Source organism: Conger conger, chromosome 1 (genome assembly GCF_963514075.1).
Source record: "Conger conger chromosome 1, fConCon1.1, whole genome shotgun sequence".
Classification (NCBI taxonomy): Eukaryota; Metazoa; Chordata; class Actinopteri; order Anguilliformes; family Congridae; genus Conger; species Conger conger.
Genome location: NC_083760.1, coordinates 26,285,512 through 26,302,063, shown reverse-complemented (window position 1 = coordinate 26,302,063; position 16,552 = coordinate 26,285,512). Strand labels below are relative to the sequence as shown.

Here is a 16,552-nt window from a genome sequence, read left to right as displayed (position 1 = left end):
GGGCTTCATAAATAGTAACAATGCATGAATGAACCAAGCTGTAAATTAGCTAGCTAGTGAGTCATAAACCCAGGTTGGCTTATTAAATGAAATGAATTTCCTTGTCAGTGTGCAGGCAGACAAACTTAATCAACCAATGAACCATTTCAGAAATGACAATAATTTATAATTTCCTATTTAAATGTGTTTGCTAGACAAATAACATATTTGAAAAGCAGCATCCCCATTTAACTTAAATCCCTGCTACATCTCCCTGATCCCTGGCTTGCTAGCTCAGTTGATATCACAGCCAAGCTCCAAGTTGCAGTGCAAAAAACAAACACGGTACATCTTATGAGATCTGTCGAACACAGAACGATAACACTGGCTAAAGATGTTATTAATAATACAGAATAATATGAGGACTTTTTCTCCACTTGATTACAAGGCTGAGGGCACCACAATGATGAATAGTCTAGTGAATCACTGAATGTGTGTTGGTGTGTGAGTCAAGAGTCAAGAGTGAGTCCTGGCACAGCCATTTTTTATGTGTGTGTGGGGCAATGTGTGTGTGTATGTTTGTGGCTCAATATTTGTGGAAGTATCAGAGTAAATCTACATCTGAATGAGTAATAATTATAATAGATAATTCTACATTTCTAATTTCTAATTTGTTATTTATCTGACGATTTTATCCTAAGCAACTTACAGTTGTTTCGCTGGGGATAATCCCCTTGGTGCAATGTGGGGTTAGGGGCCCAACAACTGTGTGGATCTTATCGTGGCTACACCTGGACTTGGGCCACCAACCTTCTGATTCCCAGTCAGCCAGGCTGCCCCAGTTGAGAACCAGAATTCTGATATAAATAGAATATATGATAGAATATGAATATTGAATATAATACAGAATTATAAACTGCAGTTCAGAATGTTCTGGAAGAGGGAGTGGCTGTGTGAGTGCATGTGGGGCTCGGCACAAAGAGTGGGACATGCTTTGGTGTGAGTGAGGTGGTACCATGAGCCAACAGAATCAGAGACCCTGTGTTTGGTGTCATAACCATGTGTCAGGCAGTCATAGTATTATTTGACTAGTGAACTGAAATGGCACATGAAGGTGCATTGTCAGGCCCAGCCTCCTCCTGGGAATTATGGGGTCTGCTGAGTTTCACCGTAGCCTGGCAGAGTACAGTGTCCATAAAGCATTTGGGTTCAGTCTGTTTCAAAAGCCACTAATCCAGCCTCTCCCCCATTTCATTGTTAGTGTTTATTTTAGGAAGTGACATGTTTTGTCTGAGATGTTTTACAGAGTGAATTACTTTCGAAGATGTAATAAATACGGAGCAGCTGGGCTTTTCGCCAAAACGAACCAAACTGGAGACAAAATCATTAGCCTGCGAAAAGGTGGCTTGGACGAAAAAAATGTTTTAAGAACCAAGCCTTAAAACGAAATGGAGCTATTTATTTTTGTAAGAATTTAAAACTTATTTGACAGCTCAAGAGGATATAATCATATAAACACATTCCCCTGAGTGTGCTGGTGACTGTTGGTCTTTAAGATGTGGGGCCATTCTGGCATTGAAAGATTGAGCTGCCGCGTTGCGTGTAATTCAGATCACAGCAGCAAGTGTGAAGTAGCTGATGTTGTGTTATTTCTCTTCCTGGCAGATTGTAAATGATCACATTTTCATACAGCAGCCTGCTCTGCATCCATTTGTTTTCTGTGTCTATCAGCTTGGCACTTTGGGTGAACTTTTAAAAACGGAGAAAGATTACACAGGTGTCCCTCCAAAAACAAAAACAAAAAAACAATCTTCACCTCAAGCAGTGAACTTCAAGAGAATGAACAGAGAAAGGAAACCAAAAAAGTGATGTTTTATTTTTTTTAATTTGGTTTTTGTATTTTTAGCTTACTATATGTGCATAACAGATGTACAGTATTTGTTTCACGTACCTGGATTTTTTGCTCAACCTTTCAGTTCATAAAAGGAAATATGACCCTGAATGAATTTGACTAAACTTGCACCCTGGAAATAGTGCTGTGTTTACACAACAGTTACAATAAACAGTACTTGCTTGAGTTCTCAATTTAAAACATTGGGGTGTGTTTGTGTCTGTGTCCGTCTGTTTTGTGAATTGTCTGTGGTGTGTCAAAAAGGTGTATTGTCTTCATCAGTGCCACACTTCTCCCAACCCATCTCATTTCAGTTAACCTCTACATCATCTCTGGGAAATTAATGGCATCATTTCGATGTATATTTTCAAGGATGTAAAAATAATGCACCAGTGCCCTTTTGTTAACTTCAGATTTGTTAAATGGACAGATTTTGACCATTATAATTTTACAAGGAATATTATTTCACACTGTTCTGCGTACAGATTCTCCTGTGGTTTCTTGGTGTTTAAAACATTGTCGGACTCGCCCCCTAATGAAGAACTCCTTTGCATGAAAGTGCCTTTGCCACAGTTTAGAACGGAATGTAAATACGCTTTTAAATCTCCTTTCCGCGCTGTGTGTGAAAGCTATTCCTGTCACTTTAATTAAAGGCAATGAATTTCCTGCCATTCTGCTGTCTGAGGCACTGAAAGGCTGAACGTGGCTAATGGTGTTTAAAAGGCTTCCTCTCTCTGTTCTCTCTCTCTGCTTTCTCCTTTACTTGCTGTGTGTTACTTGCTCCTCTCTGCCATCTTACCTCGACTTTCTTAATGCGGAACAGCAGTCTAATGATGCGACGGTCATCTCTCTTTGCAGGAGATTCAGCAGGAGAGCTATGGGGCAAGGAGTCAGCCCCCCCTAACCCCTGCCAAGCAGAACCAGGAGGAACTGGGCCTGGTCCCACAAGAGAGACCCTCCAGCCTTCCTGTGAGTACCAGGAACAACACATTACTGCCCCTTACCATGCCGTTACCCATCTTCCCAAATCTCAACACATACTTACCATATCATGTAACCCTCATAATGGCCATAACGCCTCACAACGGCCTATAATCCCCTGTCACCTGTTGTAATCAACTGTAACTGTTACACAGTACCCTGCAATGCCCTGTAACCTTGTTCCAGTCATACACTACCTTATTGCACCCCACATAATATTTAACCGGTCATAATATTCATCTCTTTTTGTACACAGACTCCCTGTTTATACCCTATAATAGAGCCACAGCACCCCAGGCACTGTGTCAGACACTGTACATTAGCCCTTTATGCTCTCTGTTCTTCATCAGAATTGGATTCACCTCACGCCTAACCTTCCTCACACATACGCACACAAGCATGCATGGCATGTGCAGTACACATGGCTGCCAGTTCTCCCTCAGACACACACATACACATACAGTCACATATGCACAGCACATGTGCTGGCTCCATGGCGTAGCGGTTAATATAAAATATCGAACATTTCCACAATATAAATGATATTACACACTGCATGAGTAACCCTGGATAGAGGTGTCTGGTAGATATGCGAGCTATGTGAAGTGGTGCGTGCGTTCTCTGTCTGACGTGTTACGTGCGTGAGCCGCTGTCGCTGGCCATGGTTGGTAAGGCACCTGGGAGTAATTGTGTGTGTTTATCCCCCTGCTGGCCTCACGCTAAAGCGTAAACAGCTCCTCACTGTGGGGGGAACGAGACCCGGCCGGTGCCTGGTGTATCTCTCCCTCTTTCCCAATCTTTCTATCTCTTTTCTCTTTATATATTTCTTCTCTCTCGTTCTTGTGTCTCTGTCTCTTTCTCTCTAGCTCGCTAGCTCTGTGCCCCTGTGCTTCCTGTGCTGTCAACACAGGATTGGGTGAGCGAGCTGTCATTCATTTCACGCCGGTGCCACACTGGCCCAGTCAGGTGGCCGGGTTCCTTTGCGAGCGACCGTCTCCTGCTTAAAGGGACAGATACTGATTTTGAGGCACAATTTCAGCTAACGACCACGATGACCAATGCTGTTGTTCTTTCTCTGCGCTATCTCAGCTGGCAAAGAAGCGTTCATGAGATCGGGCTACGCTACAGCGAGTAGCAGTAGAACAGTCCCAACGGTCTCTCTACTGGAGATAAAAATGACAGAGCAGGCTGGCAGGATGAGTAAGGGAGGATACTGGCAGGATAGACGTCACGGTGAAGGGGTGCAGTGGGGATGCATGCTACAGGTCCAGACTTAACACTATCAAACCAGGCGTCCATTATAATGTATGCAATACATTTATTTTTCTTACTCAGCTAAAATACCTCGTAATTGGTTAATAATTTATTCATTTTCAATTTATTCAATAAGTTTTACCGATAACATAATTAGTGTTTTATAAAGATGTATCTTTTGTATTATGAAATTTATTTTAGAATCTTGGATTTTCATTTTCATTTTTTCAAACCTAGATGTCCATTGCCATGGACATCAGGCATTGCTGTATGTAAATGTGATGAAAAAAATGCAACTGGATTTTGAGTGCATTTTGAATGCGGTTTAATACGCCACCACTAACATTCCTAATCTTATATAATATAGTAAAAAGTGTTCTGCTATATTATATAACATGGATGAATATGAAAAAAGGCAATTCAACTTCATTAAAAAGAACATGAAAGCAGGCGTCCTTCATATATTTTAGGCAACATGCCACTACATTGCTAAAGAAGCAATTGAACAATCCTGACTAATCAGAAACACCTGTGAAACCGTGTTATGACGCCCACTATGACTGTGTATAAAAATGACTGTAATTCCTACGCTGATGAACCAATATAGATTTAAGACAGACAGTCTGCACTTTAACCCCATATTCATTACTTTAATTCAAATTCAATGTTTTGGAGTACAGAGCCAAAGCAACAGAAATTGTGTCACTGTCCAAATACTTATGGACTCAATTGTTTTGTGCACTATATCTTAATTTCTCAGATGTTAGTCCAAGCTTGCCAAAAGGTGTGACAGGTAAATTTTATTGAAATATGTTATTCAATTTCCTTATTGATGTAGCACGTATTACAACTGTTATGTCTTACTCTGCATTACAGTGGACAACAAAAAAAAACAACTGTTTTACTTTTATTTTTTTAGACCCAAAAGTGAGTAAGAGAATTGCAGGTCATATTTTTCCCATAGCTGGAACATAATGCGGATCTGAGAGAGCAGAACTCTATTTGATTAGAATGTAACATTGTCCTTTGCCCTCAGTCTTATTCAGAAACATACTCTTTCGCAAAGAAGGCTGCTTTGATATGTCCATGTGTGCGAAGGCCCAGAATGTTGAGAGCATTTGGGAGATTTGTCTGCATTTCACCGCTTTGTTTTTTTTTTTACCTTTTCAAACTGTTAGCTCAGATTAGCTAACATTTGTGGCAAACAGATTAAAATTTTTGAATATCTTCACAGATATGCTGTGAGGGCACTGAATGGGAGTTTCAGACCAGCAGCAGAAGCTGGGCTTAGTGAGCCAGAGTGGCCTAAAGACCTCATCTGCCAACAGCAGAACTGGTGCTCAGGTCCTCATAATGAGCATTTATGCAGCAGGAGTTTTAGATTTACTTTAATGATGAGGTTTTTATAAGTTCAAAGGCTTTGCCCTATTCAGTTAGGGTCTCACTAATTGAGGTTGTGACCCAACTTCCGCAGACACACACAGATACACTCGCTGTTTCAAAAAGAAAGCTGATCAGGTGAAGCATTGGGCGCCAGATTTACTCTAGGATTGTGACTGCTTTACTCACGCAAATGCATTTGCTACAATCTTGCGATATCGACATTGTATTTACTAAAGGGTCGCAGCGGGTCAAAATGAGGATGTATTTTACAGGGATCTCTGTGCAAATTTCCTTTTGATTCATAGTTAAATGCATTCATGCATATGTATACTTGGATGCACTAAAACAGGGTGGTGATTATGTAAATTGGGCCAATTAAGTATTCGGCCTAATTTAAAGCATACATTAATTGCGGCGCCCCCCTTTGCGTGAGAATTTTTAGAACTCCTGAAAGTAGGTGGTAATTTTCGCTAATATAGCCTATAGCCTATTACACAGGATGCCAGGGAAAGGTGTCAGGCACTACACCCATCCTCCACTGTCGAATCAGTTTTCCTGCTCGGCAGCGTGGGGTGGAGATGAGCAAATGCATTCTGAATCTGATTCATAACAATCTGGAAAGGAGATGGAGTTTAAAATACACTTCGCACTAATCGCTTCATGTTTATTTTCAGACTTAAGTTGATGAAATTATATTTGTTTTATGGAAAGGGCGCAAGCCTTCTCCTGAAGTCTTAAACTAGCATTTACTATAGGAATGCAGTTCTGAATTTAAACAGTTTGTGTTCAGTTGGGTATGTACTGAATTGTTTATGCAGTTTTGACTTTATACGCTCTGTGGCCCTCTCCCATCACAGGTCTGTGTCTATTCCTTCCACCTCCACGACTTGTTCATTTTGTACGATTTTTCCACCTGTTGTTCTATTGGTGTTAATATTCTATGCTTAGTTGGGCCACCTGTGTCTTTTGCCCTCGTTTTTATTTTATTTTTTTACACCACCTAACATCATGCTGACTTTTCCTTACATCTTCTGCTGTTATATTTATTATACATAACTAATTTTTATCATCTCTGTTGGTGTTGTATTCTTATGCTGTACACTCCCCGAGCACTTCATTAGGAACATTTTTACTTTATTACAACTACTTATCCATGCGATTATCTAATAAGCCAATAAAGCAGTGCAATGGATACAATCAATACAGGTCAGGAGCTTCAGTTAATGTTCACATCAACGATCAGAATGGGGAAAGAATGTGATCTAAGTGACTTTGACCATGGAATGCCTTGTTAGTTAGAGACGCCAGAGGAGAATGGCCAGACTGGTCAAAGCTGACAGTAACGCAAATAACCATACATTACAACAGTGGTATGCGGAAGAGCATCTCTGAACACACAACACATCATAAGTCAAAGTGGATAGGCTACTGCAGTAGAAGTCTAAAAAATAAGTCTAATAAATACCTAATAAAGTGCTCAATGAGTGTATATGCCATTGTGAAACTGTATCTAGTTGACCATAACATATATTTCCTGATCTGTAAATGTTATTTTTCTTGTGGTTCCCTCGCAACTGCCTGGTTGCTCCGCACCCATTTCTTGTAATCCTGGCATAGAAGCGGCCCATATTCTTATTAACCCATTTTATGGGTGTATCCTACTGCAAAATTGCAAATGAGGGCGTTGATTCATTTGATTGCGTAAATAGATGGTAAAACGGTCGTTAATGTGTTGGTATCTGCAACCATAACAGAGCCGCAATATAGGGAATGTTTTGCGCTGCGACTATTCCCTTAGTAAATCTGCCCCTGTGTTTTTAGTACAGAATTGATAATAACAGCATTTAAAATGATGCTTGTGAGATTTGGAGTTGTCAGTGAGTGTAGGAGGAGAGTCTGGTTGCTGGCTCCTCTCTTTGGCTGAACTGCTAGGGGGAGTGTTACTGTTGCGTCTGAGCATGCTCAGCATTGTGGAGGTGGCCCTTGGGGCTCAGGGCCAGAAATAACCGCTTCCTGTGGAGAGCTTGGGACACACGCTGAGCAGAGAGTGAAGGCCCGTGTAAACCTGGCGCCCCTTAAATCCAGTGTGGGCTTAACTGAAATGTTGCCCTTCCGCAAAGGAGGGTGGGAAATGCTGTTGGACACGGTGTCAGACTGAGAGACAGGAAGGGAGGCGCAGCTGCGTCAGTAGTTTGCAGAGGTCAGTCAGTCGGGGAGTGCGGAGTGACGAGACTCGCAGGCTTAATTAAGACAGGTTGAAATAAAAAAGAAAGAGGCGCTAACGCCTGTGTGTGTGTGTGTGTGTGTGCCTGTGTGTGTGTGTGCCTGCGTGTGTGTGTGCGCCTGTGTGTGTGTGTGCCTGCGTGTGTGTGTGCCTGTGTGTGTGTGTGTGTCTGTGTCTGTGTGTGTGTGTGTGTGTGTGTGTGTGTGTGTGTGTGTGTGTGTATGTGTGTGTGGGAGAGCGGAAGGGCAGTGTCTCTCTTTCCTCCAGGGGACCAGATGTCTGCTTTTAGCAGGAGCTCTGACACCCCTACTGGTTGTGTGTGTGCGTGTCTATATATACAATGGGCTCCAGCATTATTGGCACATTGGTGAAAATGAAGAAATAAGGCTGAATATAATAAAAACAGGGATAATAATCTATGTTGTTTTTAAACATATGGAAAGACGATGTATTTTTATTTCAATACATGTTTCAATATTTTCCATTAAGGAATCTAATTTTGTCTGAAAACCATGGGTGTCAACATTGTAAATAAAATCAAACAAAGTGAAATTGGTAATAACATTCTACTTAATGTGGGTACAAGCTCATCAAAATTGGACAGTTGAAGACAGGAAAAACGTAGCCTGGTCTGATGAATCTGCTGAGGGTTGAGGCTGTTTTGAGAGCAAAAGGAAGCCCTTTCCAGTGTTAGTATAGTGTTCCAAATGGAGTGCTCCGTGAATATATATACCGTATGAAAGAGAGAGAGCAAGAGAGCACTGCTATGTAGAAAGGGAAATATAGTGGAATAGAGTTTGCTCTAGAGCTCCCCCTGGGAAAGGAGTTGAGTAATACACTTCAACTCCTAACCTGCCAGGATATTTTGATGTTTTTATAATTCCTCAAGCTCCCAAGACCTGGGCACAGTCCTCATTACTCTTCCCGTGGCTTCCGCTGTGTGAAATGACATCTCTTTTAGAAGTTGGAGGTGGGGGTGAGGGCACCGGTTGTGTTTCCATGGCAATGCGATGACACTACTGCCCTCAGAAGTTCGTACAGGGACACAGTTGCGGTCCAAATGGAATTAGGAAATTATTATTATTAGTTGATTGTAGGGTGTGAGGAAACATTTCCTACCCTACAGCCCACTGGGGTGTTTGGAGTCAGGTCAGTAACACATGAGAAATGCATAAGCTTGTGCAGTCATGACCCACAAACATATTACTTATTTAATATGGTGTTTAGAGCTCAATTTTTTCAGTAGACAAACATTTTTTCTTGGCGATTACTCATACAATATCTCAGCAGTAATGGCCTGTAACTTTAATCTCACATAGTGGTTTTGTGGTTGAATTTTGGAAAGACCATGATTTGCAGACTGAAGTTTAAAATGACCACAGTTTTGTGGTTGAACATGACTGTAGCTGAAGTAAATAGAGTGGTTTAGTGGATGACTTTTAGGATGACTGCTTTAGTGTGTGAACTTTGGGAATACTCTCGTTTAATTATTGAAAGGTGCAGGGTGATTTCTCTGTTATCAGTAGTATTATGTATGGGTGAGGGAGTTGGGCTTGTAACCAGAAGTTTATTGATCAAAGACCTGGTGCACTGCTTAGGTACTCAATCTGATGCAGTGGTAAAAACGGATAACTTGCGAGACCCAGTGGAAATTGAGTCTCTCCAGAACAAATTTTCTTTATTCTTGTTGTATCCATGCACTTTGTATTTTGCAGAACAAAAGATAGCAGTATTTTCATTATACACATAATGTTCATGTAATATTAACATATTACGTATGCGTATGAATGTAATATTAGCGTCTGGTTCAGCTTGTTATGATGATCCTCCTGGAAGTGTTCAAAAAGGCAGGGACATTTTGAATTATACATTATTATACATACAGTAATTATTATACTTAATCCTATTTAATGCATATAATCTTAGTGTTAGGCTCGGTTATGGGGATGATGGTTATGGTAATAGGCTGCTGAAGGTGTTTGTCCGAGGCGGGGCTGGTTTTCGGGCTGTGAGCCAGGCTATTCAGCTCCTTTGTAAAACGTGGAGTGTTTTTCTGTGTGGTTGCAGCAGGGCTCGGAGCCAGCGCAGGATGTCAAAGGCAGATCCCATCAGCCTCATTACAAAGAGCCTGGTACTCCTCTGACTAATGGAATATTCATGAGCTCCGTGATGGCGTACGCGAGCAGCCTCTGCTTAGAGGCCCTATGTGGAGAGGTAAAATGGAAAGCCCTAAACCGGCTCCACGCGCTTTATGTTCCCGGGCTTTAGAAATCACGAGAGGGTTAGGGTGGTGGTGAACGAGGAGTTCAGATTTACCCTGCTCTTTGTCCCTCTCACCCTCTTTCACTTCTTCCTACTCTTCATCCTGGTCTTCCTCTCATTAGTCCTCCTCCTATTCTTCTTATTCTGGCCCTCACTCCTCCTTCCAGTCTTTGTTTTGCTCTCTCTCTCACTCTTCCTCTTTCTGTTGCGCTGGCTTTTTTCTATGTGCCAAAGGGCTTTAGACATGCTAGTGTTCACCATCGGTCGATCATGGCGGTAGCCTGGTAAATACATGGCCACCCCTGTTGCAAGCCCACCCGCTAAATTTCTTGATAAAGGGAGAAGATTGAATAGCGATAACGTTCACAACCTTCAACATTTCCTGTTAACGAGCATAAAACTTTTTCAATAACTGTTGTGCGAGTTTATTTGCTGGATACCGGTGGTTATTTGAAAAATCTAGCTTCTGTCCAGGAAGAGAGGAGCTTTACTTGTAAGTTTAATAGATAGGCCAGTCTCATATTTCCGGGTAGGCAAACTGGAAGGAGGGCTAACAGCCTTCCTGTATCCTATTGTGAAGCAGTCAGGTGGGGTGAAGAAAAAAAAAAGTCAGAGGACATGTTTAGTATTTCATTATGTGCCACCCTCTAAAAATCCCTCGGCCCTGTTTAGTTACCCCATTCAATGCAATTTTTGCTGGCACCCCTGGTGTTCACCCAGTGCATCTTCACTGTGAGTCTTCCTAAAGACTTGGATTTAGGCTTACAGTTTGTGAATCCATCAGGATGAATTAAAGCCCCTGGTTTCTAAAAAAAAGACATTTCATAAATCTGGCCCACCTTAAACTATAATCGAAAATCCGCAATTTACACTACTTCAGAAGCAGTTCTTATGGAAGCTACATCTGCATATTTAGAGAAAGCAATGCAGCACTCCACCGGAATCAGGTTCTCCTATCTGACAGACTGGGAGTAGATTGCCCATGAATCTCAGAGCTCGACACATCGGTTTCTGCCTTCAGCTAAACTTCTTGAACGTATTCTGGAACGTCTTCCGCATGTTTTTCACCTGGGACTGTGAAAACTGAAGCTCAGCACTGAGAGACTCTCTTTCTTTCTGTGCTGAGCTTCAACACCACGCATGTGCTCACTTGCGCCGGCCTCCAGTGCTGGAGAATTAAGCAGGTTCTTTGAAAATCAACATGATACTGAATTTCCGAGGCATTGTCGTCGTCGTTTATGTATTTAGCATTTACCGCCACAGTACAAACAGGAAATGGTGAATATGGCAAGCTGGAGGTGCTTTAGTTCAGTACATCATTGCGTGTGCCAGCACTTAGAAGCCAGGGATCCTTCAACACGAATTTGACGTTGCCTCCATTAATTTCCAATCAGAGGTGATTTTTCGCATCAGCAAGGGACGTTGGGATAAATGGTTGGCATTTATATAACGCCTTTATCCAAAGTGCTGTACAATTGATGCTTCTCATTCACCCATTCATACACACTCACACGCCAACGGCGATTGGCTGCCATGCAGGGCACCGACCAGCTCGTCAGGAGCATTTAGGGGTCAGGTGTCTTGCTCAGGGACACTTTGACACAGCCTGGGTGGGGGATCAAACCGGCAACCCTCCGACTGCCAGACGAGTGCTCTTACTGCTCTCACTGCCTGAGCCATGTCGGATAGCTGATGACGTGAGGCCAGCCGGTGAAGCGACCGGAAAGACAGGGAACATGGCGTGATAACCAATCAGATTAACCAGTTAGACATGGAACATGGCACCATAACCAATCACAACGAAGATCCAACGTGTAAGGTGGACTCATTGATTATTGCTGTATCAGGATTTCCAATAGACGATCGATATGCAGTGCATCTAAGAGCGCAGTGTGTCAGAAGTAGAAAAGATATGTACACACGACGGCGGGTGCGATGCCAAGCGATTTCGTCAGAAGGTGTGTGGCTTCACCCTTCTTCTCCTTCCGTGACAATACATCATATGGAGCAGAATGTTTTTAAAAAAACATTTCCGCTTTGAACAGCGGTTTTAAATCTTTTAAGGACCGTCTAATTCTGTTTCTGCAAGAAGCAGCGCTGCTGGCAGCGTGGCGCTCTCTCGTGGGGGAAAGGCCCTGAAGGCCCAGCTTCCTTAAGCGCATTATGAACGGAGATCACGCACGGCTGAGAAGCACACCTGCGGTTGAGATGGCGCTCACGGTGTAAGGAGGAGGACCGCGTTTCCTGTGTCCTTGCGCTGAAGAAGCTCTCCTCTACATTGGGCTTCTGGGAAAAGAACGGCACAGGGAGTCCTCTCAGTCCCCTGCATAGGGACGTTTGAATATTAAATGTCCATGTGGGTTTACAGCTTTGAGGAACGTATAGCACGTGAAGTTCTACAGTAAATATCCAATAAATATCAAATAAGGTAAATATCCACACAGCCAATTAGGTTACCCTTGACATACATTCTAAGTAGTCGCATTTATTACATGTATTAGGGTTTATTAATTATTTTAATTCTGCGTGTACAGACATGATCCCATATTTTGAATGCTCCCCTGAATCCTCCATTCTTCAACTCTCTGAGCTGATCAAATACGAATGAATGATTTAAATAATCTTTTTTTAGCACCAGTGGAAAAATCAATAGGGGAAATGGTGGCTTTCAAATGCACACACCTAATGCTGGAGGAATTACAATGGGATTTAACAATGCCAAATTTTGTAAACAAGAGATTATACCCTCAGTGAGCACTTCATTAGGTAGACCTGTACACCAGCTTGTTAATGCAAATATTTAATCAATCAATCATGTGGCATAAACACATGCAGACGTGGTCAAGAGGTTCAGCTGTGTTTCAGACCAAATGTCAGAATGGGGAAGAAATGTGATCTGAGTGACTTTGACCGTGGAATGATTGTTGATGCCAGAGATTTTCAGGAGTCTCTAGAGTTTGAGAAAACATCCAGGGACCAGCAGTTCTGCAGGCAAAAATGCCAGAGGTCAGAGAAGAATGGCTAGACTGGTCGAAGCTTGCATTACAACAGTGGTATCTCTGAACACACAATATGGCAAACCTGTAAGTGGATTGGGTACAGCAACAGAATAATATAAGTCTAAATAAGTCAAAAAAAGAAGTCTAATAAATACTTAATAAAGTGCTCACTGAGTGTATATGTGAAAGAAAAGTGGCTTAACTTCAATGGTCCTGATCAAAAGAAGCCGTGTTTTACAAAGAATTCCGATTTGGATAATTTGTTGTTTAATGTGCTCTCTACTGTTCACCAAAGAAATGTTTCAGTTACCAACAAAGTTTTAATGGAAAAGTTCTGTGCATTTGATGGTTGGCTAAGTAACATTTATACTTGCATAAATGTTGAGACTATTACATAAGACAAAATGATATAGTGCAACACAGCATCGCAATACTAATAAGTGGCAACACTCATTTTTCAGTGTGTTAGTGTGTTTTAATTTAATGTTTATGCATGTTTTGCATTTTTTACTGAAACATTGAGATTTCACTACTTTATAATGTAGCATAAAAAATGATACATATGTAGCCTGTGTTCGTGCGTGTGGGTCTAAACAGAAAATCCATAGGTATATATGCTTGTCATGAGAGATCTCTTCAGTTTATAGCTTGTTACCTTTTGTGGATAGGCAGAGGAAAGAGCTAGCTTTGTATCTATAGTTAGCTTGTTGTTTCATTATAATGCTGTGGAGCTAGGAAGCTAGCCAACTGAATTTGAAACAGGATGGACGTTGCATTTTGTTACATATCATGCTAATTAAATGTGTATTTTAATGCTAATTAAAAGACATTTATTTTAAGTGAGCTGTTCTTTTCAACTGTAACATTAGGACTGCTATATGAGAGAACAGAAAGCCCATCACCTGAGAAGTCTGTCTTGATGCTAACGTTAGCTAACCTAGCGTTAGCATCAAGCATCAAAAAGCTAGGAGCATTGAACTGTGAAGCCTATGTCCCAACAAGCCCTTTCAGCAGACCTCCCCATACGCGCCCACACCAAGCGGATCCCACGCTTTTATCTGCGCTCCTTTTGTGCTCTCTTTCTCTTGTCCTCTCTCTTCTTTTGATTAATGGCGGACTGCGGCCCCCACTCGGGCGCCCCTCTGTCGTACGCCGGGTTAGTCACGACGGCACCGTGCCCCCGTGCCACCCTCCCTGCTCCCCCAGAGCAGCGAGCAGAAGGCTGGCTACACCGGCCCCCGGTGCCGTGGCAACGCTCCCTCTGATCGGCGTGTCCATCTGTCAGGCCTGGCCGAAGATAAAGCCCCGAACAGCTGTCCCGCTCCGCAGCGTAATCCCCCATGGCCCTGCCCCACGCCCTGGGACCGGCCGCTTTGCCCAACCACAGACCGCACCCTGTCGGTCACACCCACTCGGGTGTTTTCGTTGGGGGCTTTGGGGTGGAGTGTAATATAGTTTCATGGCCTCCTGACTTTAAATCTTTGTCCCAGTTGGGACTTTATTAGTGCAAGCGTCTTTACTTGAAGATGGGATGTGGCCCCATGCATACATTCAGCGATATCGCTGCTTGTTTGTGTATTTGTGTCTGTTCTCGTGTACTGTATGGGTGCAATGCTGAGTGTAAAAAAGTCAAAAATGTAAAAAAGAGGATGTTTTTGTGTGTGTGTGAGAGTGAGACAGAGAGAGAGATACAGTGTGTGTGTACAGCGCATTGATTATTCCTTATCCTCTCCTCTCAGCTCTCATTGTTTCATGGGCCCCAGGGCCAGTTACTGTAATCCAATAGAAAAAGGTGAGCTTGTCTCATTGGGTGACAATTGCTCTCAGTCTTCTTATATTATGGTTTCAGTGAGATACAAATTTGTATTATATTACTTCACCGGCTCATGCCATTGAACATCAAACCCTGCTGTATGTCAGCATGGACTGTGCTAATCAAATTTATGTTTCTGTAATGTAATGTTCCTCTAATTCCGTAATTTTCCTGTAGTGTTTGCATTTAGTGTAAAATTCAACTACTCGTGTTACTCCTCACAGTGAGACTGACATCAGAGGCAGGATACCAGTGTAAAGCAGGTTTAAAACTCTTTGCTGGTCACACTGCACAACAAGATACAGTTTGCACTGTCAGATAAACCAGTAGCTAATTGAGCTAATCACACACTATTTTCTCTCATGGGGTGATGTTTCAAATTCTTTGAAGTCCATTTCCCATGGTACTTTGTGGGCGAAAACACAAATGAGTACATGCACATGCGCACGCGGTCAGGCTCCAACGGTGGTGATGATGGTTTAGCCTTAAGGTGATGTTCACCAAGACTCAACATGTGTAGATTGCGAATTGGAGTGGCATGAGCCTTCGGCCAAACATGATGTATCTCCAGAGTCTGTGCTGTCACTAATATCTGGCTGTCACCATTAGTGCAACCTTTCTGCTCTGGGGCCTCGAATGAAACAGCCCCAACAAACAAATAGCCTTCAAATGCACCAGTTATTAGGATATGTAAATGTATTCATTTCAAAAACAACACCAGGAGTTTTTTATTTCATTGTGGTGAACCTGCTGATAGCAATGCAAGACACAGCTAATGGGGTCCCCTCTGTTCAGAGCAGAACATCCATTACTTGCACTGTTATTGTGGATAATGGCTTATTTGTTAGCTGAAAAATTATCTTCGCTGAAGGATGAAAGAAGAGGAGGGAGGCAGCAAGAGATGGAGGGAGGGAGAGGGAAAGAGAAGGAGGAAGAAAGAGGAAATAGATTGAACTGACTGTGTAAACCCAGATTCTTTTGGTTTACAGAAGTTTGACATCAGTATTTTTTCTCTTTTGTTCTCCTTTCTGGATGAGGGGGATATGCACACATGGTTATTTACTTAGCATTAACATTTAACATTAAAGTCACATTAACATTACATGATTGGCATTTGGCAGACATTCTTATCCAGAGCAATGTACAGCAAAGTGCATACCAACCACCAGGAACAAGTGCGCTGAAAGACCCGAGAGGGAAGTACAGTTTCAAGTGCTGAGATAGCAACAAAGATAAGGACTAGGGCCTATTTGATAAATCTGACAATGGATTTTATCTAAAACTATTTTAGCACAACACAATAGAATGATAAACACTTACATCAGAACGATAAACAGCTTACATGGCCAAAAATCATCCTAGCGAACAAGTTACACAAATAAAGACACAGGGGGTAGGGAGGGGTGGGGAGAGGTGCATCTTGAAGAGGTGTGTCTTCTGTCTGCCCCTGAAGATGGTCAGAGTCTCAGCTGTTCTGACCTCCCTGGGGAGGTTGTTCCACCACCAAAGAGAACATGAGCTCTATAGTGTACAGCAGGGGTGGGAATCACCGGGGACCTCAGAATACAATATTATCCTGATACTTGAGTCACAATACGATACTATTGTGATTCTTTGTTTTTGTGGTACACCAAGTACTCTATTTTACGGATGAAATGGTGCAAGAGTGCAGAATTGGGTCTGGCTACTGAATTTAGGTATTTTTGTGATCAGAGTCGAGCAGTGCGCAGCTCACAGCACATACTGCAGGTGGACAAATGGGCTTG

The 16,552-nt window shown here is 42.3% G+C and overlaps 1 protein-coding gene across 1 annotated transcript in view; it reads left to right on the top strand.

Annotated features, from left to right (window-relative positions):
- LOC133141430 (AT-rich interactive domain-containing protein 1B-like) overlaps positions 1-16,552 on the top strand; it is a 126,331-nt gene that overhangs the window by 34,835 nt on the left and 74,944 nt on the right. The window contains exon 4 of the mRNA XM_061261990.1: positions 2,729-2,839. Coding sequence (XP_061117974.1) covers positions 2,729-2,839 — 111 coding nt within the window. The remainder of the gene's footprint in view (positions 1-2,728; positions 2,840-16,552) is intronic.